Source organism: Peromyscus eremicus, chromosome 6 (genome assembly GCF_949786415.1).
Source record: "Peromyscus eremicus chromosome 6, PerEre_H2_v1, whole genome shotgun sequence".
Taxonomy (NCBI): domain Eukaryota; kingdom Metazoa; phylum Chordata; class Mammalia; order Rodentia; family Cricetidae; genus Peromyscus; species Peromyscus eremicus.
In genome coordinates this window covers 57,584,682-57,606,393 of record NC_081421.1, presented here as the reverse complement: position 1 = coordinate 57,606,393, position 21,712 = coordinate 57,584,682, and the positions used below count along the sequence as shown (strand labels likewise).

The 21,712-nt window shown below is 41.0% G+C and overlaps 1 protein-coding gene across 1 annotated transcript in view; it reads right to left on the bottom strand.

Moving 5' to 3' along the window:
* The window catches only part of Dchs2 (dachsous cadherin-related 2), a 216,061-nt gene that overhangs the window by 3,793 nt on the left and 190,556 nt on the right, over positions 1-21,712 (bottom strand). Inside the window, exons 15-19 of the mRNA XM_059265537.1 lie at positions 14,047-14,258; positions 11,879-12,030; positions 4,362-4,492; positions 2,614-2,900; positions 1,020-1,152 (exon numbers count right to left, since the gene is read on the bottom strand). Coding sequence (XP_059121520.1) covers positions 1,020-1,152; positions 2,614-2,900; positions 4,362-4,492; positions 11,879-12,030; positions 14,047-14,258 — 915 coding nt within the window. The remainder of the gene's footprint in view (positions 1-1,019; positions 1,153-2,613; positions 2,901-4,361; positions 4,493-11,878; positions 12,031-14,046; positions 14,259-21,712) is intronic.

Sequence of the window (21,712 nt, the reverse complement as noted above, 5' to 3'; positions counted from 1 at the left end):
TGCACACATTGTGATAGGTCGATGGAGGACAGCGGTTGCCAGTGTCTGAACCTCTATGAGATGAGAAGAAAAGCATGCTTAGACTTACACCATAGACACACGTCTACAAGTTGTGTGGCATTTCTTTTTTCTCTCATCACAAGCATCTAATGAGTCTTATTCTGATAGTTTGGACCAAATTTTTTTCTTTCAGATAATTCTTTACAATTAATTTTAAACTCACTTCTCTCTTGAAAGTGAAGCTGTGATGGGTAGAGATGAGACCAAAGTGTGATGTCCGGGTTCTATTTTTTTCTAGACTGTGCCCTGCTAGGACACTGTGTTGCTGATTACCCCTCTTTATTGAGTTCAGCATTCAATGTCTGCTCACTGTTAATGCCCCTGGTACCCTGCCTAAATGTTTGAGTGAGCTGTTACTGTCTGAGTACATTGCACACCACAGCTGTTCTCTCTTATAAAAATACAAAGGACCTTGGAAGATACTACATGAAGCAGAACTCCGCTATGGCTGCTATTTGGTAGAGATGAATACTAAATTGCTTTCTCTTTTTAAATTATTCTTGTCTTTATTGAGCATATGGCACTGCCACTGACTATTTTTGCACTGAGCTGAGTAAACAGCTTCTGCACTCTACTCGTATAAAGTTCTCATTAATGAGCTGATCCTTTTGCCATTGTTGTTCATTTTGGCTGAGTCACAGAACATCTTCCTAAACCCTGTCAGTTGGATGCACAAACTTGGGCATCATTATATTGATGGTGGTGGTGGTGGTGGTGGTGTCTTTGCTGCATTTCTTCCTGGTGAGCAGCATTTCACCAACACCCTTTGCTTTCTAGCCACTGAGATGCTGAAGAAGTACCATTGCCATTTCCCGCTATAGATAAGTAAGAAAGTAGTGCCCTTAACTGCAGCAAGCAGGAGGAGGGGAAGAGGACTGCCTTAGGAATATTCGAAACTGATGATTCCATATCTCTGGTCTGTCACTGGTGATGCATTAAAGCCATTGTAAATAACTCACCATTCTTGGGATCAATGGAGAATCCCTCGGAAGAGGAAAGGATCCTATAAGAAATGTCCTCACTGCTCTCTAAGTCTGTGGCAGACAGGGTCAGCACTGAGTACCCTTCAGGTACTAGTTCAGGAACTGTTGCCTGAGGACAAAAGAGGACAAAGGCATCATGCTTGCAAATACGTAATTTTCAGGAGTAGGGTCAGAACCAGACACCATGCCGTTGATTTTGACTCAAGATACTACCCAATCTGCCTTTCACAGGTTTTGTGGTGGTTTGAATGAAAATGGCCCCCACAGGCTAATAGAGAGTGGCACTATTGGGAAGTGTGGCCTTGTTGGTGTAGGTGTGGCCTTTTTGGAGAAAGTCTGTCACTGGTGGTGGGCTTTGGGGTTTCAGAAGCTCAAGCCGGGCTCAGTGTGGCACTTTCTCTTCTTGTTGCGAACTCTCAGCTCCTTTTCCAGCATCATGTCTGCCTGCACATTGCTGTACTTCCTACCATGATGACAGTAGACTAAACCTCTGAACCTATAAACCAGCCTCAGTTAAATGTTTTTTTTTTATAAGAGTTGCCTGTGGTCATGGGGTCTCTTCATAGCAAGAGAACAATGACTAAGACAGGCCTGTTGATGTACAGAGTTGATATATTGAAACCATTATGTTAACAGTCCCTGGGTTCAGAAAACAATTTTAATTTCATTCAATTTTGGTTTTTACTATGAACTGTTTCTTTTCCAGATTATTTCTAAATGACAGAAGGTAGTGCAATAACTAATTTCATGATACGTGCATTAATTACATCATTCAAGGGAGGCTTCATGGAGGACTGTTACTAAGGTTAAGTTTTCATGTTAATCATCTTTCCTTTGCTCCATTGAAGAATGCTGGGATATATTTCCAAAACCTCAGTAGAATGTTGTTACTGTCCTGACTTCTGTAAACATATACTCTGCCCTGAAATCTAAAGTCTTTCTGGAATTGCTCACAATCTGTTTGTGTGAAATATTAATCCATGTATTCCAAAGAATCTGCCCAAAGCATCCCCAGATAGTGTAAATTAGCTCATCTTCTCTGTGGCCTTGCAAATACTGGGAAAGTTCCAATTGCTGTGAACGACTGGATTCCAGCTACACACACACACACACACACACACACACACACACACAGGAGAACATTAAAAAAAGCTAGTGGTCTGCATACTCAGTAAACTGAGATAAATGAGTCAAGTAATTCCAGATGATTTCTAGTCAGCAATATGACAGACAAGCCTGCAGCATTAATTCAGAATGAACAACAGTGAATATTGATAGCATAGACCAGGCCATCAATGATGGAAGGCTGACATCACTCACTGTTACTATTTATTTTATGTGTATAGGTGGTTTGCCTGCATGTCTCTCTGTGCCCCATGTACATGCCTGATGTCTGTGGAGTCCAAAAGAGGGTAGCAGATCCCCTGGATCTGGAGTTACAGATGGTTGTATGTTCCCACATAGGTGCTAGAAAAAGAATCAGGTCCTCTGGATGAGCAGCCAGGGATCTTAACTTCTGAGCCATCTCTCAGTCTCATTCCCTTATCTTTCTAGTTTTTCATCTCTTTACCTGATAGAAATCTTGAGAAAAAACTGGTGGGTTATCATTGACATCCAACACACGGATGATAAGGGACCCCTCTGTGTGGTGTCTTGAATCAGAAACGCGGATGATCAGCTCATATTCCGTAACTTCTTCAAAATCCAGTGTGTGCACCAGCACCACCACTCCAGTGTCCTGACTGATAGCGAACTTGGCTCCAGAGTTGCTCTCTTTGACAAAACTGAAGGTGAAAGCTGGATTCAAATCCGCATCATAGATGGATACCCGAGACACAATTACACCAGGCAGAGAATCTGCAATCATCATGACCAATGTCAGCTTCCATTAAGTTCATCATCAAAAGATATTTCTTCAATCATTCAACCCAAGTATTTTCATTTTAAATCTAAAATGATTTTCTTTTTTTTCTGGCATGATTTCTCATGTGAAGCTCATTATGGGCTAAATCAAAACACAGAAGAATTTATAAGTCCAATAAAAGTGAAAATCTACCACAGAGTACAAAATTGAGGAAGTAGGCTATGCTCCAGTCTTATATTACAGTTTTCTACCATATGCTTACAACATAACTCCAGAATCAGAAACCGTTCTGAACACTTTCCTGTAGTGTAGAGTTTCTATGTCTGAGCAGACACTCACAGGGGTTTAGGGGGAAAGAAGGACATTACTCAAAGCATTAATGCAAATCATTAACTTTGAAAAGAGGCCAGAACTAAATGATAATATTTAGGTATAGATGTAAGATTTAGTACTTCATCATCTAGGAAAAAAAAGAAAAGAAAGGAAGAAAAAATATTTCTTTGATGGTGACATAGACATTGCTTTCTTCTTTTAAATTTGTTTCTCAAAATTAAAATTCCCAAGTCTAAGGGAAAACAAAGTATTCACAGTGCTAGTGAGGAAAGCCAATCTCTACGATTACTCACTAAAAAGCTCTTACAGAACACAAGGCATGCTCAGTGTCTCCTGCACCACCAGGTTCACTACCTAACCCACTCATGAAAGGAACTTTATGGTGCAGATGGAAAGTATCTGCCAAGACATTCAGAATTGTTCCACTGTATATGGGAATCATAATCTTCAGTCATCATGCCTCGGGGATAATTCTTGGTGAATACTAAGAACACCTTACCACATTCAACAGATTTTTGATTCATGTAATTTGTTCTGGTGATACCTTCACACCAGTTGTGTTGATATATTTTAACATCAATTCATGTGCTTGGGAACAGGACACAGTCCATCAAATCAAATGAAAATATCCAAAGTCAGAGATAAAACTGAAATATGTTTTGCTTGTAGAGAGTAATAGATATAGGCCCTCCTGTGTGTAGAGATTTCTATGGAAAGGAGTCGGTATAAGCTCTTTAGAAAGCAAAGACAATAAAAAGTTCAGAATGTTTCAGGAATGGCTTTGATGTGAAGAGAGAAAGCAAAGGGATAAAGGTCACCATGATTTTTAATTTTGTCTATAGATGGATAGGCTGGCTTTGCTGGTGCAGCCATTCACTGTGGGACAACCTGAGGTTCACAGACTATAGAGTCATTGTGTAACAAATGAACCAAACAGTCCAGCACTGGAACCATTATGCTTTTAGTCTCAACCAGAAGTGTAGTACTGATGCTGAAGGTTGGGTTATGCTAGGCAAAATTATCTGGCTTGGGTGGCTATGGAGATCTAATACTCAATACAACAACTGGCTATAAAAAATGCATAAGTTAATGAAAAGTTGATTCCAAATTGCCACACTTACTTTCTGCAATTTCTATTGCTTCTGAGGGGAGAAAGACTGGGGCATTGTCATTTATATCAATCACCTGTATCTTGACCAAAGTCGTAGCAGACAGCCTGGGCACCCCTCTGTCTGTGGCTTGCACAATCAAGCTGTTTTGGAAAAGAATCAAGGAATGTTATGAGCCATCTAGGAAGTATAAAAAAAAACATAAATATCAAATCTAGTTTAATTTTTTTATGTGAATTCGCTGGCTTTTATTTCTCCCATGGCCTTTTCTAAATGGCATCATTTACAATTTATTTCACAGGAATGGTAGGTGGAAATTTATGTATTTTTGACAAGTTTCAAGAACAAACTCCAGAAGGCTGCCAGGGGTCATGAAGCATTAAAGTGAAAATAAATGCATGATTTCTTGGAGACAGACTTTAAAATTCTACTAAGAATAACTCAAGCAATACATGCACCAACACTTGTGCCCACTCTACTGCATGGAGATTGCCACATATTTCCATCTACTTGTATCATCAAAACATTCTGTCAAAATGATGGCTATATATGGATATTTTTCAGATCCAAGTTTCAAACCAATCAACACAATAAGAGACTTGGGAGAGCTTGCTGCCATGATGAAGGAGTGACTGGGTCATGATGTGCTCAGACTATGCAGAGAAAAGGGTGGGTTCTGAAGGAATTGACACAATACGATTTAATCTCCTTGGAGTGGGACTACACTGATGTGTTCTACCACCCAAACTAGAGCAACTACAACTGGCTTCGACTTCTCCCTTTCTCTCCCTACTCTTCTAGCATCAACTAGTTGCAAGTCTGGTCAGTTGATCTCCTCAGTATCCCTTAGATTAGTTTCTATCTTTACTGTCCCTAGCTTAAGAGCCTCAGGTAGAGTGATCAACCACCCTGCTTAAATCTAGGACCTAAGGGTTTCCTAGAACATGAAAAATCCAATGTTTTCACTACCAGTGAAGCCAAGACAAATTGGAACTTGAGATTTTTTAATACTAAATCCAGAGAAGTAATGGATTTCCTATACTAAACATAGAGAAGTGTATACCTGTGCTCTCCAGTGTCTGCACCCATTTACCTGAAATGCTGTTTATGTTTTGCATCTTTAGGGCTTAAGAGAGGGTGCAGTAGTTAACAGTGAAAACTTCCCTTGAAGAAGATCCAAGTTCAATTCCCAACACTCACATCTGGTGGCTCACAACCACTCTGATGCCATTTGGCCTCTCCAGGCACCTGCACTCATGCTCTCTCCCCGTTCCACATGCACATAATTAAAAATATATAAATAGTAGTTTGAAAACCTGAACGCCTATTTAAACATCTGTTTGACTCTCCATGATAAGACCATTTAAACTCCCAAGCAAGTACATTGACCTTCTAATCACTGGCTCCTGCCTGATGCTCCCATCCTTACACTCTGCTGCCTTCTCAATGCTCTATCTCCAGTAAGATTTCCCCGATTCTCATGTGATCTGAAATCCCTTCACGACCATAGCACACTGCACATTTTTCTGCCACTAGAGTTATCTTTCTGATGGTTTGCCTGTCTTGTCTCTTCCATGAGTTCCTTTAGGACAGGTGGATATCTTACGTTAATACCTGTCTTTAATGAATGTTGATGTTGGTTTCTGAATATTTTTTCCATGGTTAGAGGTTTATTACAAGGTAGAGCCAGAATTCAATCTTCAGTCTTGCTCAACTCAAAATCTGCACCCCTGCTAATGGGCCCCTCCCTCAGCATGCTGCATACACAGAGTGCATAATCATGGCGTCTTTTTCATCTTTTTTTTTTCTGAGTGTTTTGAGAGTCCAGGGGAGAAACAGGTACATTGTAAAGCAAGCTGTCAATTAGAATAACAACTTTATTCCAGAGGGTATTCATATGAACCAGTTATGGAGACTATCTTTTAAGAAACTGGATCTTGAGAGCAGACACACTTCCCCTTTCATTGACAGCACCTTGTAGGTGTCTTTTCTTTTCCAATCTTAAATTTTAAGATGACGTAAAATACGTCTCATCTTTTTCTTATTTTGAATTCCACTAAGAGCAAACAGTCACTGTTGACTGTCCATGAAGCCCACAAATGCTGCCCTCTACACTCGTGGGGATGGGGCAGCTGCAGAACCCCCACTGAGGCTTCACAGGGATGATTCCGGGTGGGAATTTGATTTGCGAGTATGGCCATCAGTGTGGTACATATGGGAATATTTTTGTGAGAGGAATCATCTCAGAATAATTTCCTTTCACTGCTGCCTGCCCCTCGCCACGTGACCTAAAGTTTCAGCCAAGACATCAAGCTTAGATTTCTGTCAACTCTGCCGTTACTGTCACAGACACCCTTATTCTCACACTGCCACAACCTTAGGGTTTTATCTAGTGCCTAAGTCAGGTGAAAAGAAAACTGAGCTTCTTGGATATGGAGGGAAATCTCTTATCTGTTTGTAAACGAAAGGCAGCCTCTGATGGTTGAAAGAACAGAGGGGAGACCATGGAAGCAGAGCCTCAGCGATTCTGAGCTGAGCCTGTGAGGCCTCACGCTCTCTGAAGGCTCCTTGGCAGTCTTTGTGAGGCTGAGGGTTGTAGCCTGTTCAACTGGCTCTATGTTGCAAGACTGTTGCACAGAGCTGTGTCAGCAGAGGCTGCAATGGAACTGACCAGACTGCCCATCCTAAGTCCAGAACGTCCTTTCCCGTTTGCCCAGTGTGGGAAGCTTCTCTCACCACAGTCCACCTCAAACGAGGCCTTTGACCAGGTAAGATCTCACTTAATTTCCCTAAAATACTGAAGTGGTTGGCAGAGATGATGAAAAAGTTATCGCTTCACTGTATCTCAAATGGCTACTGAGAATTTTCTGTTCCTTCTGAAATGTTAAGAAAAATAAAAACATCAGCTAACACCAGAAACAATTATAAAGAAGAATTAGGATTTCTGGTGAAAGATGGTAAGATGGCCTCTCAGATCCATCTCTTCTTCCCTGAATTCCATTGAGGAGGTAGCTAGGGCATTTAAAAATATGCACATCTACCACGCTAAACCAGGAAACAGGGGAACAAGTTGGAAGTAAAAGAGATGAGAAGATACAAGATGCCCTGGGTAGATGCTGGTAAGTGTGTGGGAGGAAGCCAGAGATGAGAAGGTATTCAAAGATACAGCACTAAAAATGACCTTAAGGTCCATTTAGTGAGTATGTTTGATTTACTATTGTTTCACATTTTATATATATATATATATAATAGATGCATGTGTGTGTGTGTGTGTGTGTGTGTGTATTCATATGAACATGTTTATCTTACACCAGGTCTTTCTTCTGTGATCTTTAATTTTTTCAGTCTCCTGTTTTAGAATATGAAGCAACCCAGAGAAGTAAAATAAAAGTGAACCAACAAACAAAACAAGAAGTCTCCCACCTGAAAGGGGTCAGTGTCTACACGGTGCACGGCAGCAACCAAAAGGGGCCAACACCCCCCCCCAAAAAAAAAAAACAATAATGAAAATAAACAAGAAAAGAAATGGGCAAGGGGGAAGAAATGCACAATGAAATCATGTATGAGGAGAGAAAGAAAGGACCCCTTATTCAAAAATAGCTTATTTGCTCAAGAGGGTGTCCACATTAAAGAGTATAATGAGGGTCAGTGAGATGGCTCAGTGAGCGAAAGCCCTTGCCCACCAATCCCGAGGAACCATAAGGTAGAAAGAGAAAACTAACTGCACTGGATGTCCTCTCACCTCCATTCTCCTGCTATGGCATGTGCACACATGCAAACACACACACACACACACACACACACACACACACACACACGCTAATATCCAAAATTAAAAAGAATATAATAATTACTATATTATTCTAAATATAATAAGTAAAAAAGAAAAACCTAAACTGTTCCACAGAGAAGGCAGAAAATTGCATACAGTAAAGAAGCTGGAATTGTACACACGCACACACACACACACATGCACACGCACACATGCATACACACATATGTTTATACAAGATTAAAGGGATTTGCAGATATACAAGGGCCCAGATAATTTGCTTCTATGGCAGAGGAGAGGCAGTCAGCTTCTCCGCCTTTGCTTCTCACAGTTTGGACTTAATTTATTCATGAGGAGTTGGAGAAAGGCCTTTTTAAATATTAGGAGTAATTTAAATGTTGGGAACATGACGCAAATAGGAAAAAGTTGAAAAACACTAGATTTAATTGCTAACTAAGCTCCATTGAGTAAGAATTCAGTAACAGAAAGCCTTCACAATTGGAAAGTGCTTAGTTCCCGGGACCTACAGACTATCAATAATCTCTAAACTTACTGAAGTCTCTGCAATTACTGAAAGAACACTTGGGCTGAGATTTACCTACAGTCACCTCCACCTACAGTGGAGGGGAGACACTTCATGCTTGAAATTACCATGGTAGCAATGAGGCAAAAGATGGATTTTAACATATTTATATATTAAGCACAATAATTTCAATAATTACATTAAAATATTACAAAACATTTCCTAACAGCTAACTTAGGATAAGGTTTTAAACTTTTAAAAATATCTTTGAAGTAATATTTTGAAATATATTAAATAAAAAAAAACACTTAATCAAACTTTCAGAATTGGAAAGGTTTTCGGGTGGTTAATTAGTCTAATCCACTCAGTAACATATTTCATTCAAACCAGCTTTCAGTGCTTAACCACACAAATATATTGTATTTTCCTCATGAAACATGAAAGTTGCCTCGAATATTGACACAGTCTTTTGTACTTTTTTTTTCTTAAACATAACGTCTGTTTTGTAGCCTGTATGGTAGAAATCATGTGACTGAGGGTCAGGATCACTGAGGATAAGTCTAAATTTGATACTCAAATAGTATTGCAACCCAGAATAAGCCATCCTAGGTAACTTGCACTGTTAATACATAAAATATCTGCCTTAACTTCCTAATAAAAGGGTTACAAGAATTAAATAAAACACAATAGCCACACCCTGAATCCATGTTTTGCTTTTTTTTTTCCCCCAAAGTTTTAATTACTCATGGTCAACCACCATACAAAAGTATTAATGGAAAATTCTAGAAATAAACAAGTCATAAGTTTTAAATAGCTATGATTTTGAGTACCTTGGTGACGCTTCACACTATTGTACTCTTTCTCCCCAGAGTGTCCATTACTTTTCTGTCCAGTGTATCCACACTATCTATATGACCCACCCCTTATTTACTTATCAGCCATCTCAGTCATCAGCTATATAGCTGGGTTTCTGTTCAGGTAATTTTCGAGTTACTTATTAGTTACCTCAAATCACAAGGTTAGTGATACAAAGGATCCTCCGGGGCACAAAACATAAAAAGAGAGATTAACTCTGGCATGGTATGGCAATACTGCACGGTATTTAGAAACAAAATAAAACAGTATCTACAGGGTTCAACAGTAAGCCACAGGTCTTAGATGAGATCCTCAGAACACAATCTGTCATGGATAAGGAGCAACTATTATAACACATGTGCAAGGCTTTGGGGAAGGGAACCACAAAAAATATTATTACAATGTAAACGACACATAAATATAAACCAGAAAGACAAACGTCCTTCTACCCCGGGCTGTTCTACTCTTTCTCTGAAGACAAGCAATGCTAACAGCTCCTCTGAGAAGTGTATTAAGTAGAAGAATGCTCCTTTTCTCAGATGCTCATGCTGCATAAATACTAGGGTGTTCCTTCTTATTTCCTACGCATGCTTGAGGTAGAAAAGCATAGGGAATACTTCAGTAAGCAATACTGTTCTTGGTTTGCTGTCTGTATACATGTCTCTGTCTCAATAATGCATTTGGCAGCCTAGTTCCTTTATACACACACCCTTCTCCAAAAAAAAAAAAAAAAAAAGTGCCCAGCAACCTCCCCCCTCCACTCGCATTGGGCTACATATACATCCATCTCTAGACTATGTTTGTCTTCCCCCTTACAACAGTAAACTGTATCTATACAAATATATTTCCAATGTATTAATTGAAGGGCTGATCCAGCCTGAACTGGTTTGGGGAGCATGCACAGTAAGGCACAGCTGAGTCTTCAGCACTCTTTAAGGGAGAATTCCTTATGCCTGTGCATGATTGGGTGTGCCTGAGTCAAATATGACGCACCATGGGAATGGGCATGAACAGTATAAAAATGTTATATGATCTGATTTATCAGTCAAAGACGAGAACCACCCTCACTATGTCCCCTTAGTAACCAAACCCCTCTTTCTCTGAAACCTCATAAGAGGAAGCTCTAAACAAAATTCAGGGCCCTTGAGATCTCCCTTTACCCAGGTGGCCACTTCTCCCCTGCTGTATATTCTGACCTTTTCCTTTTTTAATTAATTAATTAATTTTTATGTGCATTGGTGCTTTGCCTGTATGTATGTCTGTGGGAGGGTCTTGGATCCTGGAGTTACAGGCAGTTGTGAGGTGCCATGTGGGTGCTGGGAATTAAACCCTGATCCTCTGGAAGAACCGTTAGCGTGCTCTTCACTGCTGAGCCACCTCTACAGCTCCTATTGCTTTTTAAAATTACTTATTTTATGTGTGTGGGTATTTTTCCTGCATATGTGCCTGTGCAGCATTTGCATGCCCACTGCTCTCTCAGAGGCTGTAAGAGGATGCGCAGCACCCCACCACCACCACCACCACTACCAGCCCTGGCTCCAAATCACATTTACAGAGGGTTGTGAGCTTCCATATGAGGGCTGGGAATGGAACCCAGATTCTCTGCAAGAACAGCCTGTTCTCTTAACCACTGAGCCATGCCCTCAGCTGTATTCTGACCTTTTCCACTGCTTTGCTTTAAATAAGCTTGCCTTTGGAGTTCTGCACCTGTGACTGCTTTAATGTCAATTCAATGAATAAGAGGCCCTGGACCCCTGTCCTGTCATGGACCTGCTTTTAGAAATCAGTTTCGGAGTGTTCTGTTCAAGAGCTGTGCCACCATTCTTTGAGGAATATCCATTTGTGGCCATGTTTGCTTTCTTAGAGTCCTTTGCTTTATAGAGTAAGGTGCTGTAAGATCTGACGTGAGTCTGGACTTTATGAACACTGACTCCTGAAATCGCTGAGCAGGCTTGCAGCGTGGTTACTCTTTTTAAAGGCTGGCATCCCTCAGACTCTAGGCCACAATTAATGTTGTCAGCTTTTAATTCTGCTAGACTGAGTCCCACAACAAGGGCCCTGATGACAAGGCCCTGCTCTTCACACACAAAAAGAACAAAGAATTGCAAAAAGGAATGCCATTCAATCCTACTCTTTGTGTGAACGGTAACAAGACTTTGCAGAGGGCATTGCCACTCAGTGGACACTTGGCCAACCCTGTCTTTTGAAACTCTCTCCCTTGGTTCTTAAAAAGATACATCAAATTTCAGATCTAGTCCAGTCGCTTTTTTCAAAATAGGAAATAATTTCTAAGACTATTTGACTGTGCCTGAAGGTCAAAGGATTGGTCAGCAAGAAACAAGGGAAGAACTGTCTAAGGAGAGATAAACCTGAACACACCTGTAGGAGTGGGCGGACTCGTAGTCCAGGCTAGACTCTGTCGTTATCACCCCGCTCAGTGTGTCAATCTGGAAGGCTTCTCCTTGGTTGCCGGAGACAATGGAATACTCGAGCAGGCTGTTCAAGCCACCATCCAAGTCAGTCGCAAACACCTGTGAGAAATCAATCTTTCCATTGGAAAAGATTCAATGTGCTCCAAACCCGCCTCTCAGAGAATTGCATTAGGAAAGAATACAGATTATCAATGCATTTAAAAAAAACAATGCTTAGAACAGTGATTCTTAACCTTCCTAATGCTGTAACACTTGAATACAATTCCCCATGGTGTAGTGATTCCCCAACCACAAATTTATTTTCATTGCTATAAATTTCATAAATGCAATTTTGCTACTGCTATGAATTGTAATGTAAATATCTGTGTTTTCTGATGGTCTGAGGCAACCCCTGTGAAAGGGTCATTCAACTCCAATGGGGTCAGGACCCACATGTTAAGAAACACTGGCTTAGAGTCATACCAACATACAGTTGACACTTACATTTGACTTTAATGAACTGAATAATGGGACAGAAAATATTCTCACATTCATCTAAAAGATCTCCAAGTGTCACTCATATGTGTCAAGCTACAACTATGTGCAACTGGCAAGTTTACTGGAAACTTCTAATATGCTTGAATAGAAGCTTTCTAGTTCTGCCGTGGATTCATGCTGGCTCCAGAAAGGGGAAATGAATGCACAGGAAACTTAGTACACTGAATGGCAATTCTTCACTTGATCTTTCTTCTTCACTTTTGATTTTTGCATGTGTAGTTAGGTTCACACATGTGTGCTTGTGTGTGTGTGTATAGGCCAGAAGTTGACATTAGATGTCTTCATTTATTTCCTTAGGCAGAATCTCTCCCTAACCCGGAGACCACTGAGTCAGCCAGTCTAGCTAGCCAGCTAGCCGGGTTGCCTCCCCTCCTTCTAAGGATGGGACAGGCAGGCTGTCACACCTGTCTGCTTTTGCATGCTGTCTGGGGATTTGAACTCCAGCTCTTGTGCTTACACAGTAAGTGCTTTATCCAATGAGCCATCATTGCCTCATTTGCCTCTCTTATTGATTTAAGTATTGTCTATAAAAAAAGGCCAATAGGAGACTTTTTATATTATAGAGAAGTTTTAATTTGAGCGGACCTTTGAAAAGTGAATCAAGTCCTAGATTTACTGCTAATAAATTATCATCCTGATGGCTTATTGGATGAGTTTTCAAAGTAGTGGTAAGGATAGAACAAAAAGTCTGTATGATTTCCTGTGGAGATATAGAGCAGGGTCTTCTATGCTGAATTCCAATCACTAGACTGTTTTAATTCATGCTTTCTATATCTGTCATGACTCTCCCTCAGCTTACAGCCCTTGTCATCTCTCGGGCTCCTATGTTGACTTCCTGGTTTTGTTCCCAATTACTTCTCAGTTCATTCTTCAAACTTCTGCCCAAGTTCTTCAAGGATGCTGAGGACCATGAGGAATACAATGGACCTCATCAAGGGGGCATTCCAACCAGCTCTGTGGTACAGAAAGTCCACAGCAGCCTTTGAGATCACCAGGAAGAACTAGTTTCCAAGTAGGGACAAATAAAGTCCATCGTATCCCCTGAGGTTGTATATTTCAACCTGTTTCAGAGAATAGACCTCTCCAGGCAGTTGTTAGCACTTTAGTATGCTGGCAACCCAGCTTCATCAGGGTAAGGTCAACAGAGCGTGTGCCAGGCCAGCGGTGCCCTGGCTAACACAGGAAGAACAGGAGTGACTCTGGGGGCCTCAGCCTGTGCTGTCACCATCAAGGGAACAAGCTCTGCTTTGCCTCTGTCTTCACCTGGGATGTAAGACATTTTTGTGACCTACAAAGTCCTTGTTAGTGCTGAGGGAGTCCCTAGAGACAGCAGGTGGCTGGGAGCTGAGCACAAGAGCAATGAAGAAGAGTGAAAAGAGAAATTGCAGATTTCCTGCAGTCTAAGGATTCATCCAGCCCATAAAACATTGAACATATCCTGGAGACTATTAAAACTGGATTGCATCTTGGTAGTAGGTCATAGGTACTCTGACATACATTGATTGATATCACACACACACACACACACACACACACACACACACACACACACACATACACACACACACTTTCTGTTACCTGTATGACATGAGCATTGTAGAGTTGGCCTTCAGACACTGATGCTTGGTACACACTTTGTGCAAAGCGTGGAGAATTATCGTTTGTATCCTGGATGGAAACTGCTACTTTGGTGAAGGCTCTATGCCCACTGCTCTCAGCAAAAATGATGAGCTGTACTTGGCTCCTGACTTCAAAATCAAGGAACTTAGGCTCTTCTACGATGAGTTGTCCTAGTTTTATTCCCAAGGTGGAAACATTAAAAAGAAATGGTGATGTTATTTTAAGATATCTCAAAACACCATTGACTCATGTGTTCTGACCAGGGCCATTATGGAAAGAGTTGAGATCTTAAGGATATTTTCAGATTTCCAACATTAATAGGCAAATATCTATAACCTAGGAGCTTTCTCTTAAATCCTCCTTTTCTCTTCATATGTAACCTACCCCAGTGTCTGCAAAGTCTACATTTTAAACATTTCTTTGAAAAAAATCCATCTATTCATTCATTCACTGGGAGAAGGCATGCCACACTGTGCATTCAAAGGGCAGAGGACCACTTTTGGAAGTTGGCTCTTGCCTTCAGCCTTGCTGAGGCATGCATGGCTTCCCTTGTTCCTTCCCTTGTCCTATGCACTCCAGGCTAGCTGGCCCACAAACCTCCAGCAACATTTCCATCTCCACCTCCCTTCTCACAGCAGGGGTGTTAGGATTACAGATGTGGGATTACACTGACTTTGGCTTCTTATGAAGGTTTTGTGAAATGAATTTGGGGTTATATGGGCTTGTACAGCTCACGCTTTTACCCCCCTGAGCTGTCTCCCTGGCCCACAAACATTTCTTAAATCCACTTCTGTCTCCCTTGATGCTGTTTTCTGGGAGACCGTTAGCATTTTCCTTCATGGTCCCTGCATTAGCCACTTCACTGATCTCCCCAAGGATCCAGTCTCATTCTGAACTGCCTACGGAAGCTGTTGTTCCCCTGCATAGAACCTGTCAGTGGATTTCCACAGTGTGACAAAGGTGAGCAGCTTCAACTTATAGTCTTGCTTGTCATTTTCCACTTCCTTCTCTCTGGTGAGTACGCATCCATCTTAAGCCTTCTGTGTTGGGCCAGCTGCATCTTTCTGTTTACCTGCTTCAGTCTGGTTACTTTCCCTCGATTGTAGACCGTACGAGTGAGCACTGCTCCCTGTCTTTTGAATATCACATCCCCAGTACCTAGCTCATGGTATTCAATACTCAGTACTTTAGCATTTAGTACTCTTATACCCTCATAGAAAATACAGAACCAGGTTACAGAAGTGGACCTTGGGGGATGATGCCACAGCTCAAATTTCTTGCCCAAATTAAGAAATTCCTTTGTGTGATTTCTCCTGTTATGCTTCTGTTGTGGGAAGGCATGGTAATACTACAGGTCAAAAAAGAGCCATGAAGAAGGCTAGAAATGGGGATTTCCAGGCACACACATTGCAATTCTGAAGGAATCTAGATTCTCTATTAAGAACTTTACTACCACATTTAACAACTTTTTAAAAAGTTTACTATGTATATATATATCTGTGTGTGTACACATGAGTGCAACATTCACAGAGGACAGAAGAGATTGCTGGATCTCCTGGAGCTGGAGCTACAGGCAGTTAGAAGATGCCCAGAATGGGTGCTGGGACTCTGAGTTCAAGGTCTCTGAGAGAGCATCACTGCTCGTCACCTGTGCCATCTCTCCATCCCTTCAACTACCTAATTCAAAATGGCAGAAATTCAATGTCATTTTTGACACCAGATTTGATTTATTACTTTCACAATCCACATCCACTTGGGACCAATCCCCCCAGATCGTTTTTAGGGTGGCTGTTACTCGGGGTAGCTTCAGAGTCATTTTGTGATGGGCAGTGAAAGTGGCAAGTCTTCAGAAAGCTCTGCGGTGTAAGGATAGAAGCCTGAGATGGAGGTGGAGCCCCCACTCCCCCCAGATCACATCACCATGTACTGTCTGTACAGGAAGGAGAAAGTGGAAACACAACACCAAGTTGCTAGTGTTGTCCGGGAGAACGTGTGCTGGCTGTGGTGCAGAGCCAAGTGGAATGTAAACAAGATCTGTCGAGCCTTTGATAGCTGCACTTGGAATGGATCTACAGTGCTTATGCCTTCTGCTTGGTATTCATTTCAGTCATGATAACTGGCACACACTTGTGAAAGTCATGAGATGACTCCAGGTTGGCACACATACTAAGTCCACGTTTTGATTTACATCATACATGTGAATTCTTCTTAGAAACAACAAAGATGTGGCCAAGAGGAAAGTGCAAGCCCTCCTAATGCCTGGGCAGAAATCGTCCTGCTTTATGATGCCAAGAAGCCTCACAAGTGCCACCTTGAAATTTCTGTGCATATATCATGTTGCCAGGGGCATAACAGCTTGAGAATAAAAGCCATGGCAATATTTTCCAATATATGTACATCTATACAGCATTATCCAAGTTGCAAAATACACATCACAATGAGATTAAGATTCTTCAAATGGTACAGGCTTGATAATGTAATCGGGTTACTCCAGCCAGTCACCCGCGATGGGCATGCATCTGTGCAAATCCAAAGCAGAACGGGACAAATATTTATGTTTCCCCATAGTGCTTAAACTCCATTCTGCTATAACTGTGCCTGGGAAACACCGAAAGCTCGATTGCTTTGTTTCCAGTCAGTCTACCAAATAATGGCCTGAGTGGGACCATCTGTTATTTGCCTGCCCAGTCTTGATCAAATTCTCAAGTCCCTGTAGCCTCAGAATATAATGGGTGTTTTCAATCCAAAGCGACTTGAAATTTAAACACAAAAGTAAACCTTTCGTTTGGAACTATAGATCAGAAGCTCATCCCATTTTTATCCTTAAGGAACGTGACTATATCTTTAGAGATCCATTTTATTGATTTGTCATTCGTACTGTTTTCCATTTTATAATTCACACATCCAGAAAATCAATGTTAGCTACTTTGGGGCACAGTTTTAATGGTAATACGTCAAAAGACACATGAAAGATGCATTTTGTAACATAAAATTTTGAAAAATTGTTTCTTGAACAGCAGTATGGTATATGTTCAAATGACCTCCATGATAACACACCTGATAAGATATAAGTGTGCATAATTTGTGTTACACATGCATGCACGTGTCCTCGTGTACGCATCAGAATGTCCTGGCAAGATGTAATGGGTCCTCAGAGGACAAAACAGGGAGGCAGGCACTGAAAGCCGGTGTGAGTTCCAAGAAGTTCTACCCTTCAGATGCATCTCTCATAATTGTGCAGAGTGTAGACAACAAAATGAGGGAAATGCACAGGAGGTTACAGGAACTACTAGGAAATCTAACATACCACAGGAAACCCAAATCTGTCTATATTCCAGAGGAATGGATAACATTAAAAAACAAAACCAGATACATGGAGACATGGTTTTTCTGAACCTGAGTGGTAGTTGAAAGGGAGTGGAAAATATGTTCTGAGATTTCATTAGCTTACATTTGAGTTTATAGTGGCCATGGGACTACCCTGCCAGGAGAGAAGATGTTCTCAGAGGCATGATTGATACCAGGCTCTGAGTTTCAGACCCCAAAGAATGACTACCTCCCCCAGGAATGCCATGCTAGGTGAGGGAGGAGGCTGAAGCCCCATGCCAGCCAGAGGAACCTGCCTCTCAGAAAGAGATGTCTCTCAGGTCTGACAACTGCTCAGACTACCTTGCAGGTAGACCTGAGGCAGGACAATGACAAGACAAGGCTGGCTGGTGCAATGTCCTGACAAGGCCTCCTTAATTTCATATGTCTCTAGTCTTCTGTTTAAATGAAACCTCAGGTCAGCACCCCAAGGTGCAGTAGGAGACCCCTAAACTCCTTCATTTGTTCCTCTTCCCAGGTTAGCTACATTGACTGAACAATCTGTTGTTGCTTTTCACTCTGTCTAGTCTCCTTAATTGGCATATTTGGGTGTGTGGCAGAGCAATGCTAGCTGGGACCACCAGGGCCTAGGATTCACCCTAAAATTTTTAGTATCAGCTATATTTTCAGAGTTATACATGTTAAGAACTCCTAAGAATTAAATTTAGCGATGGAGAGATAGTTGAGCAGAAGTGTGAGGAAAGAGTTCAGAGTCTCAAAACTTACAACAAATAAAAGAACGAGAGAATTTCTGAAAATTGACAAGTACAGATCTCTAAACCTAAGGAAAATAAAAACAAAAAAATAAACAAAGACATAAAAACATAAGAAGAGGTGTAGGAGAGAGTCTCAGGGCCCAGGATTTGCCTAATTGGAGTTTCACAACAGATGCCAAGGAGAGGGTTTCGGAAGGTGGCTGATTTCACAGAGCAGCAATGGGAACTGGATAGCAGAGCATTTTACCCTGAGAGACACGAACTGAGTTTAGAATTAGAAATCTAGCAAAAATACATGTCAAAAACAAAGACTGAATATACATTTTTTAGAGAACCCAAACCCAAATTGGAATTAATTGAGTGAATGATTCAATAAAAAGAAAAAAGATACCGGGGTCGGGGAGGGGAGCCTGAAATGTAATTTTAAAACACCTGTAATCTCAGTGTCCTGAGACTTCAGCAGGAGGATAATGAGTTTGAGGTCAGTCTGGGCTACGTAACAAAACTGTTGGAAAGGAGAGGGAGAGGGAGAGAGAGGAAGGAGACAGAGGGAAGGGGTGGAAGGAGACAGGAAGAGGGAGGGAGGAACAGGGGAAAAGAACAGGAGAAGGGGGAGAGGGAGAGGGGAATAAAAGAGAGCAAGGAGACAAGGAGGAACAGGAAGAGAGGGGGGTGAGGAAAGGGAGAAGGAAATCAGGACATCAATAAAAAGACTGCTAATTCTATTTTAAAACACAAATTGTGCCAGATCTGGGCACCTGAAACCATGACCAACCAAAGCATATACTTTAAAAAAGGAGTATTTGGACTAGAGACTTACAAGTCTCTTCTGTGATAGGAATGAGGCATTGCCTCGTGTTAGACTCCAATCACATGTTAAAAAGCTAGATTAACTAATAAAGGGAGAGAAGTAATTATGTACTTCCCAGCCAATACAGGGAAACATGTCATTGACAGACAATGATTGCCGATTGAATACTCAGAATCTGCAAGCTCGCTCAATACAAAGTCAAAAGGCAAAGGAGAATTTCAAGTCTATGTCAGTGCTCTGAAAAAGTAAAAAACAGAACAGCACGGTTGCATTTGTTTTAGCAAGAGAAAGTGTGAAGCTCTTAGGCTAACCGAAACAGGAAGACAACAGGGGACATGTCATTTGTTGCTATCCTTCCTTATGGAGACTGTTTCAGGCACTATAATACTATAATCAAGCCATAGAAGAGAACACAGTGTGATTCTATGATGCTGCCATCACGCTAAAAGAAACATTAGGTAGGGATTCAAATACGGTGGTATAATAAACACAAGGCTCTGACCTGGTGCCTGGTACCAGCCTCAGGTTGCTGATCACCTGAAGTGAAAGAGTAGGACCTAAGGTATGCATATGCTAATGTCCTTGATTTAGCGGCTCTACGGTATATATCAGTTTCTAGACCACAATATAGGAAGGAGGAAACAAGGGAATACGGGACAGAAGAGACTTACCAGAAAGGGAAGGGACCCAGAGTGGCTTCCTGATCCAGTAAGGCCTTTTTGTTGATGGTGGTGTTTTGTTAGTTTAGCTTGTTTGTTTGTTTGTTTGTTTGTTGAAACTGGGTCTCTCTACATAGCCCTGGCTGTCCTGGAGCTCACTACATATGACCAGCCTGCCCTCAAAATCACAGAGATCCACTTGCCTCTGCCTCCTGAGTGCTGAGATTGAAGGTGTGTGCACCAAATCTGGCCTCCAGTAAGGTATTATTTCCAGAGATAGGTGACAAATGAATGGGCTTTTAAATTTCCATTGCCTAGTAAGAAATTACATGCATTTTATCATCCTATCTTACACATATTTAAAAAAATATTTTAAGGTTAAATTCAACCTAGCTAATTGCTGAGTCACAAAATATACTTCCATGGGTAAGCTCTTTGATGTAATGATAGGTAGAGTTTATTTTTGTTTAATAAAGGAATTCAGGGAATCGAGAAGGCTATGCCTGGATCTCATAAGTGTGATATGGGAGAAGGGTCTGGATAGCCTGCAGGAATTCACAAACCTTACTATTCTTTTTTTCTAAATGCATTTCATTTTAGTCCTTCTCCCAGACCCTTACACACTGGAACCACAAGGAACTCGAGGTGCGGTTATGTTTGGCGCACTGTCCTTTGTTCCACTGGGGATGAGGAGATGGAGGCATCTAGCACATCTATCTCAGCAAGAACACCTACCACGGGCTGGGTGGACCAAGAGCAGTAAATTCTCTTAAACACTGAGCCAACTCCCCACCTCGTCTTTTTTTTGTTGTTTTTCTTTTTCTTTTTTTAAACCTGAGAACATTGCGACCAAGCAGACCAGCTCCTGTTTTTTTTGTTTGTTTGTTTTGTTTTGTTTTGTTTTGTTTTTGCTTTTGTTTATTTTGAGACAAGGTCTCACTATGTAGTTCTGGTTGTCCTCTAACTCACTATGTAGAGAGACCAGGCTGGCCTTGAAATTCATAGCAATCTGCCTGCCTCTGCCTCCCAAGTGCTGGGATTGAAGGTGTGTCCCACCATGCCTAGCTGCTGCTGCTTCTTTATTTTTCTTTAAAAACAAGTTTATGTAGTACTTCAAATCAAACCCAGGTCCTTGTACATCTTCTACCACTGAGCCACACCAAGCCCTATGCCATTTCGCTCTTTTTCTTTGAATTAATTGTTAATTTCTTTTTACATAGTTCCTTTTTCTGTAAAAAAAAAAAAAAAAGATCATACCTATCTCTAGATATTAACTAGCCTTTTGTTTTGTTCCTGTCAAGATGGCATGAATATGATCATAATTTGAATCTAGGAATACTTTGAGGATGATTAGCACCACAGCACCACCCTGGATGAGATGACATTTACTCAAACAAACTCACTCTTATTTTTCTCCCACAAGCACATAGCATACATTAAATGAAGCAGCTGAGCTGTACAGAAATACAAAAATATTAGAAATATTCTTGTTGAGGTTTGACAATGGGGCCGTTGATACCCACCACTCTCGATGCTTGTGTGATTGTTGGTGCTCACTTACAGCGTAGTAATAGTCTTATGGAAGCCAAGTTTAACGCACACCCTTTTTGAAGGTAGTTTCTTTAACAGCACAGAGAAATTTCCCATGAGTCCTTGAGTTTCCCAGTTGAGATGAGTGGTGAATTAGAGGCCCTTCCAGTGAAAACTCCCCAAGGCCAGAGTATGCTTATTTTTAAATCAAATTCACTACCAATGATCTCCCTAATTTTATCTTCAATTTCCCAAGCAGGTGGATAAATTATAAATAGAAACCAATGCATTGCCAAAAAAAAAAAAAGAAGGATAGACAGGGTCTAATTTGGAAATAGTGAGAACATGATTTTCAGTGACTCTATACATATAAACAAATACACAGCTTTGGGTTTCCCATAATTTCTCATGGGCTGCCATAAGACAATTCCTATTTACCTTAAGATTATTTAGCTCTACCAATTTCAAACTTTTAAGTTTTTAATTTATCCTTTCACAATTTCATATACATATGTATGTTTGTATGTATGTTTATATGTATA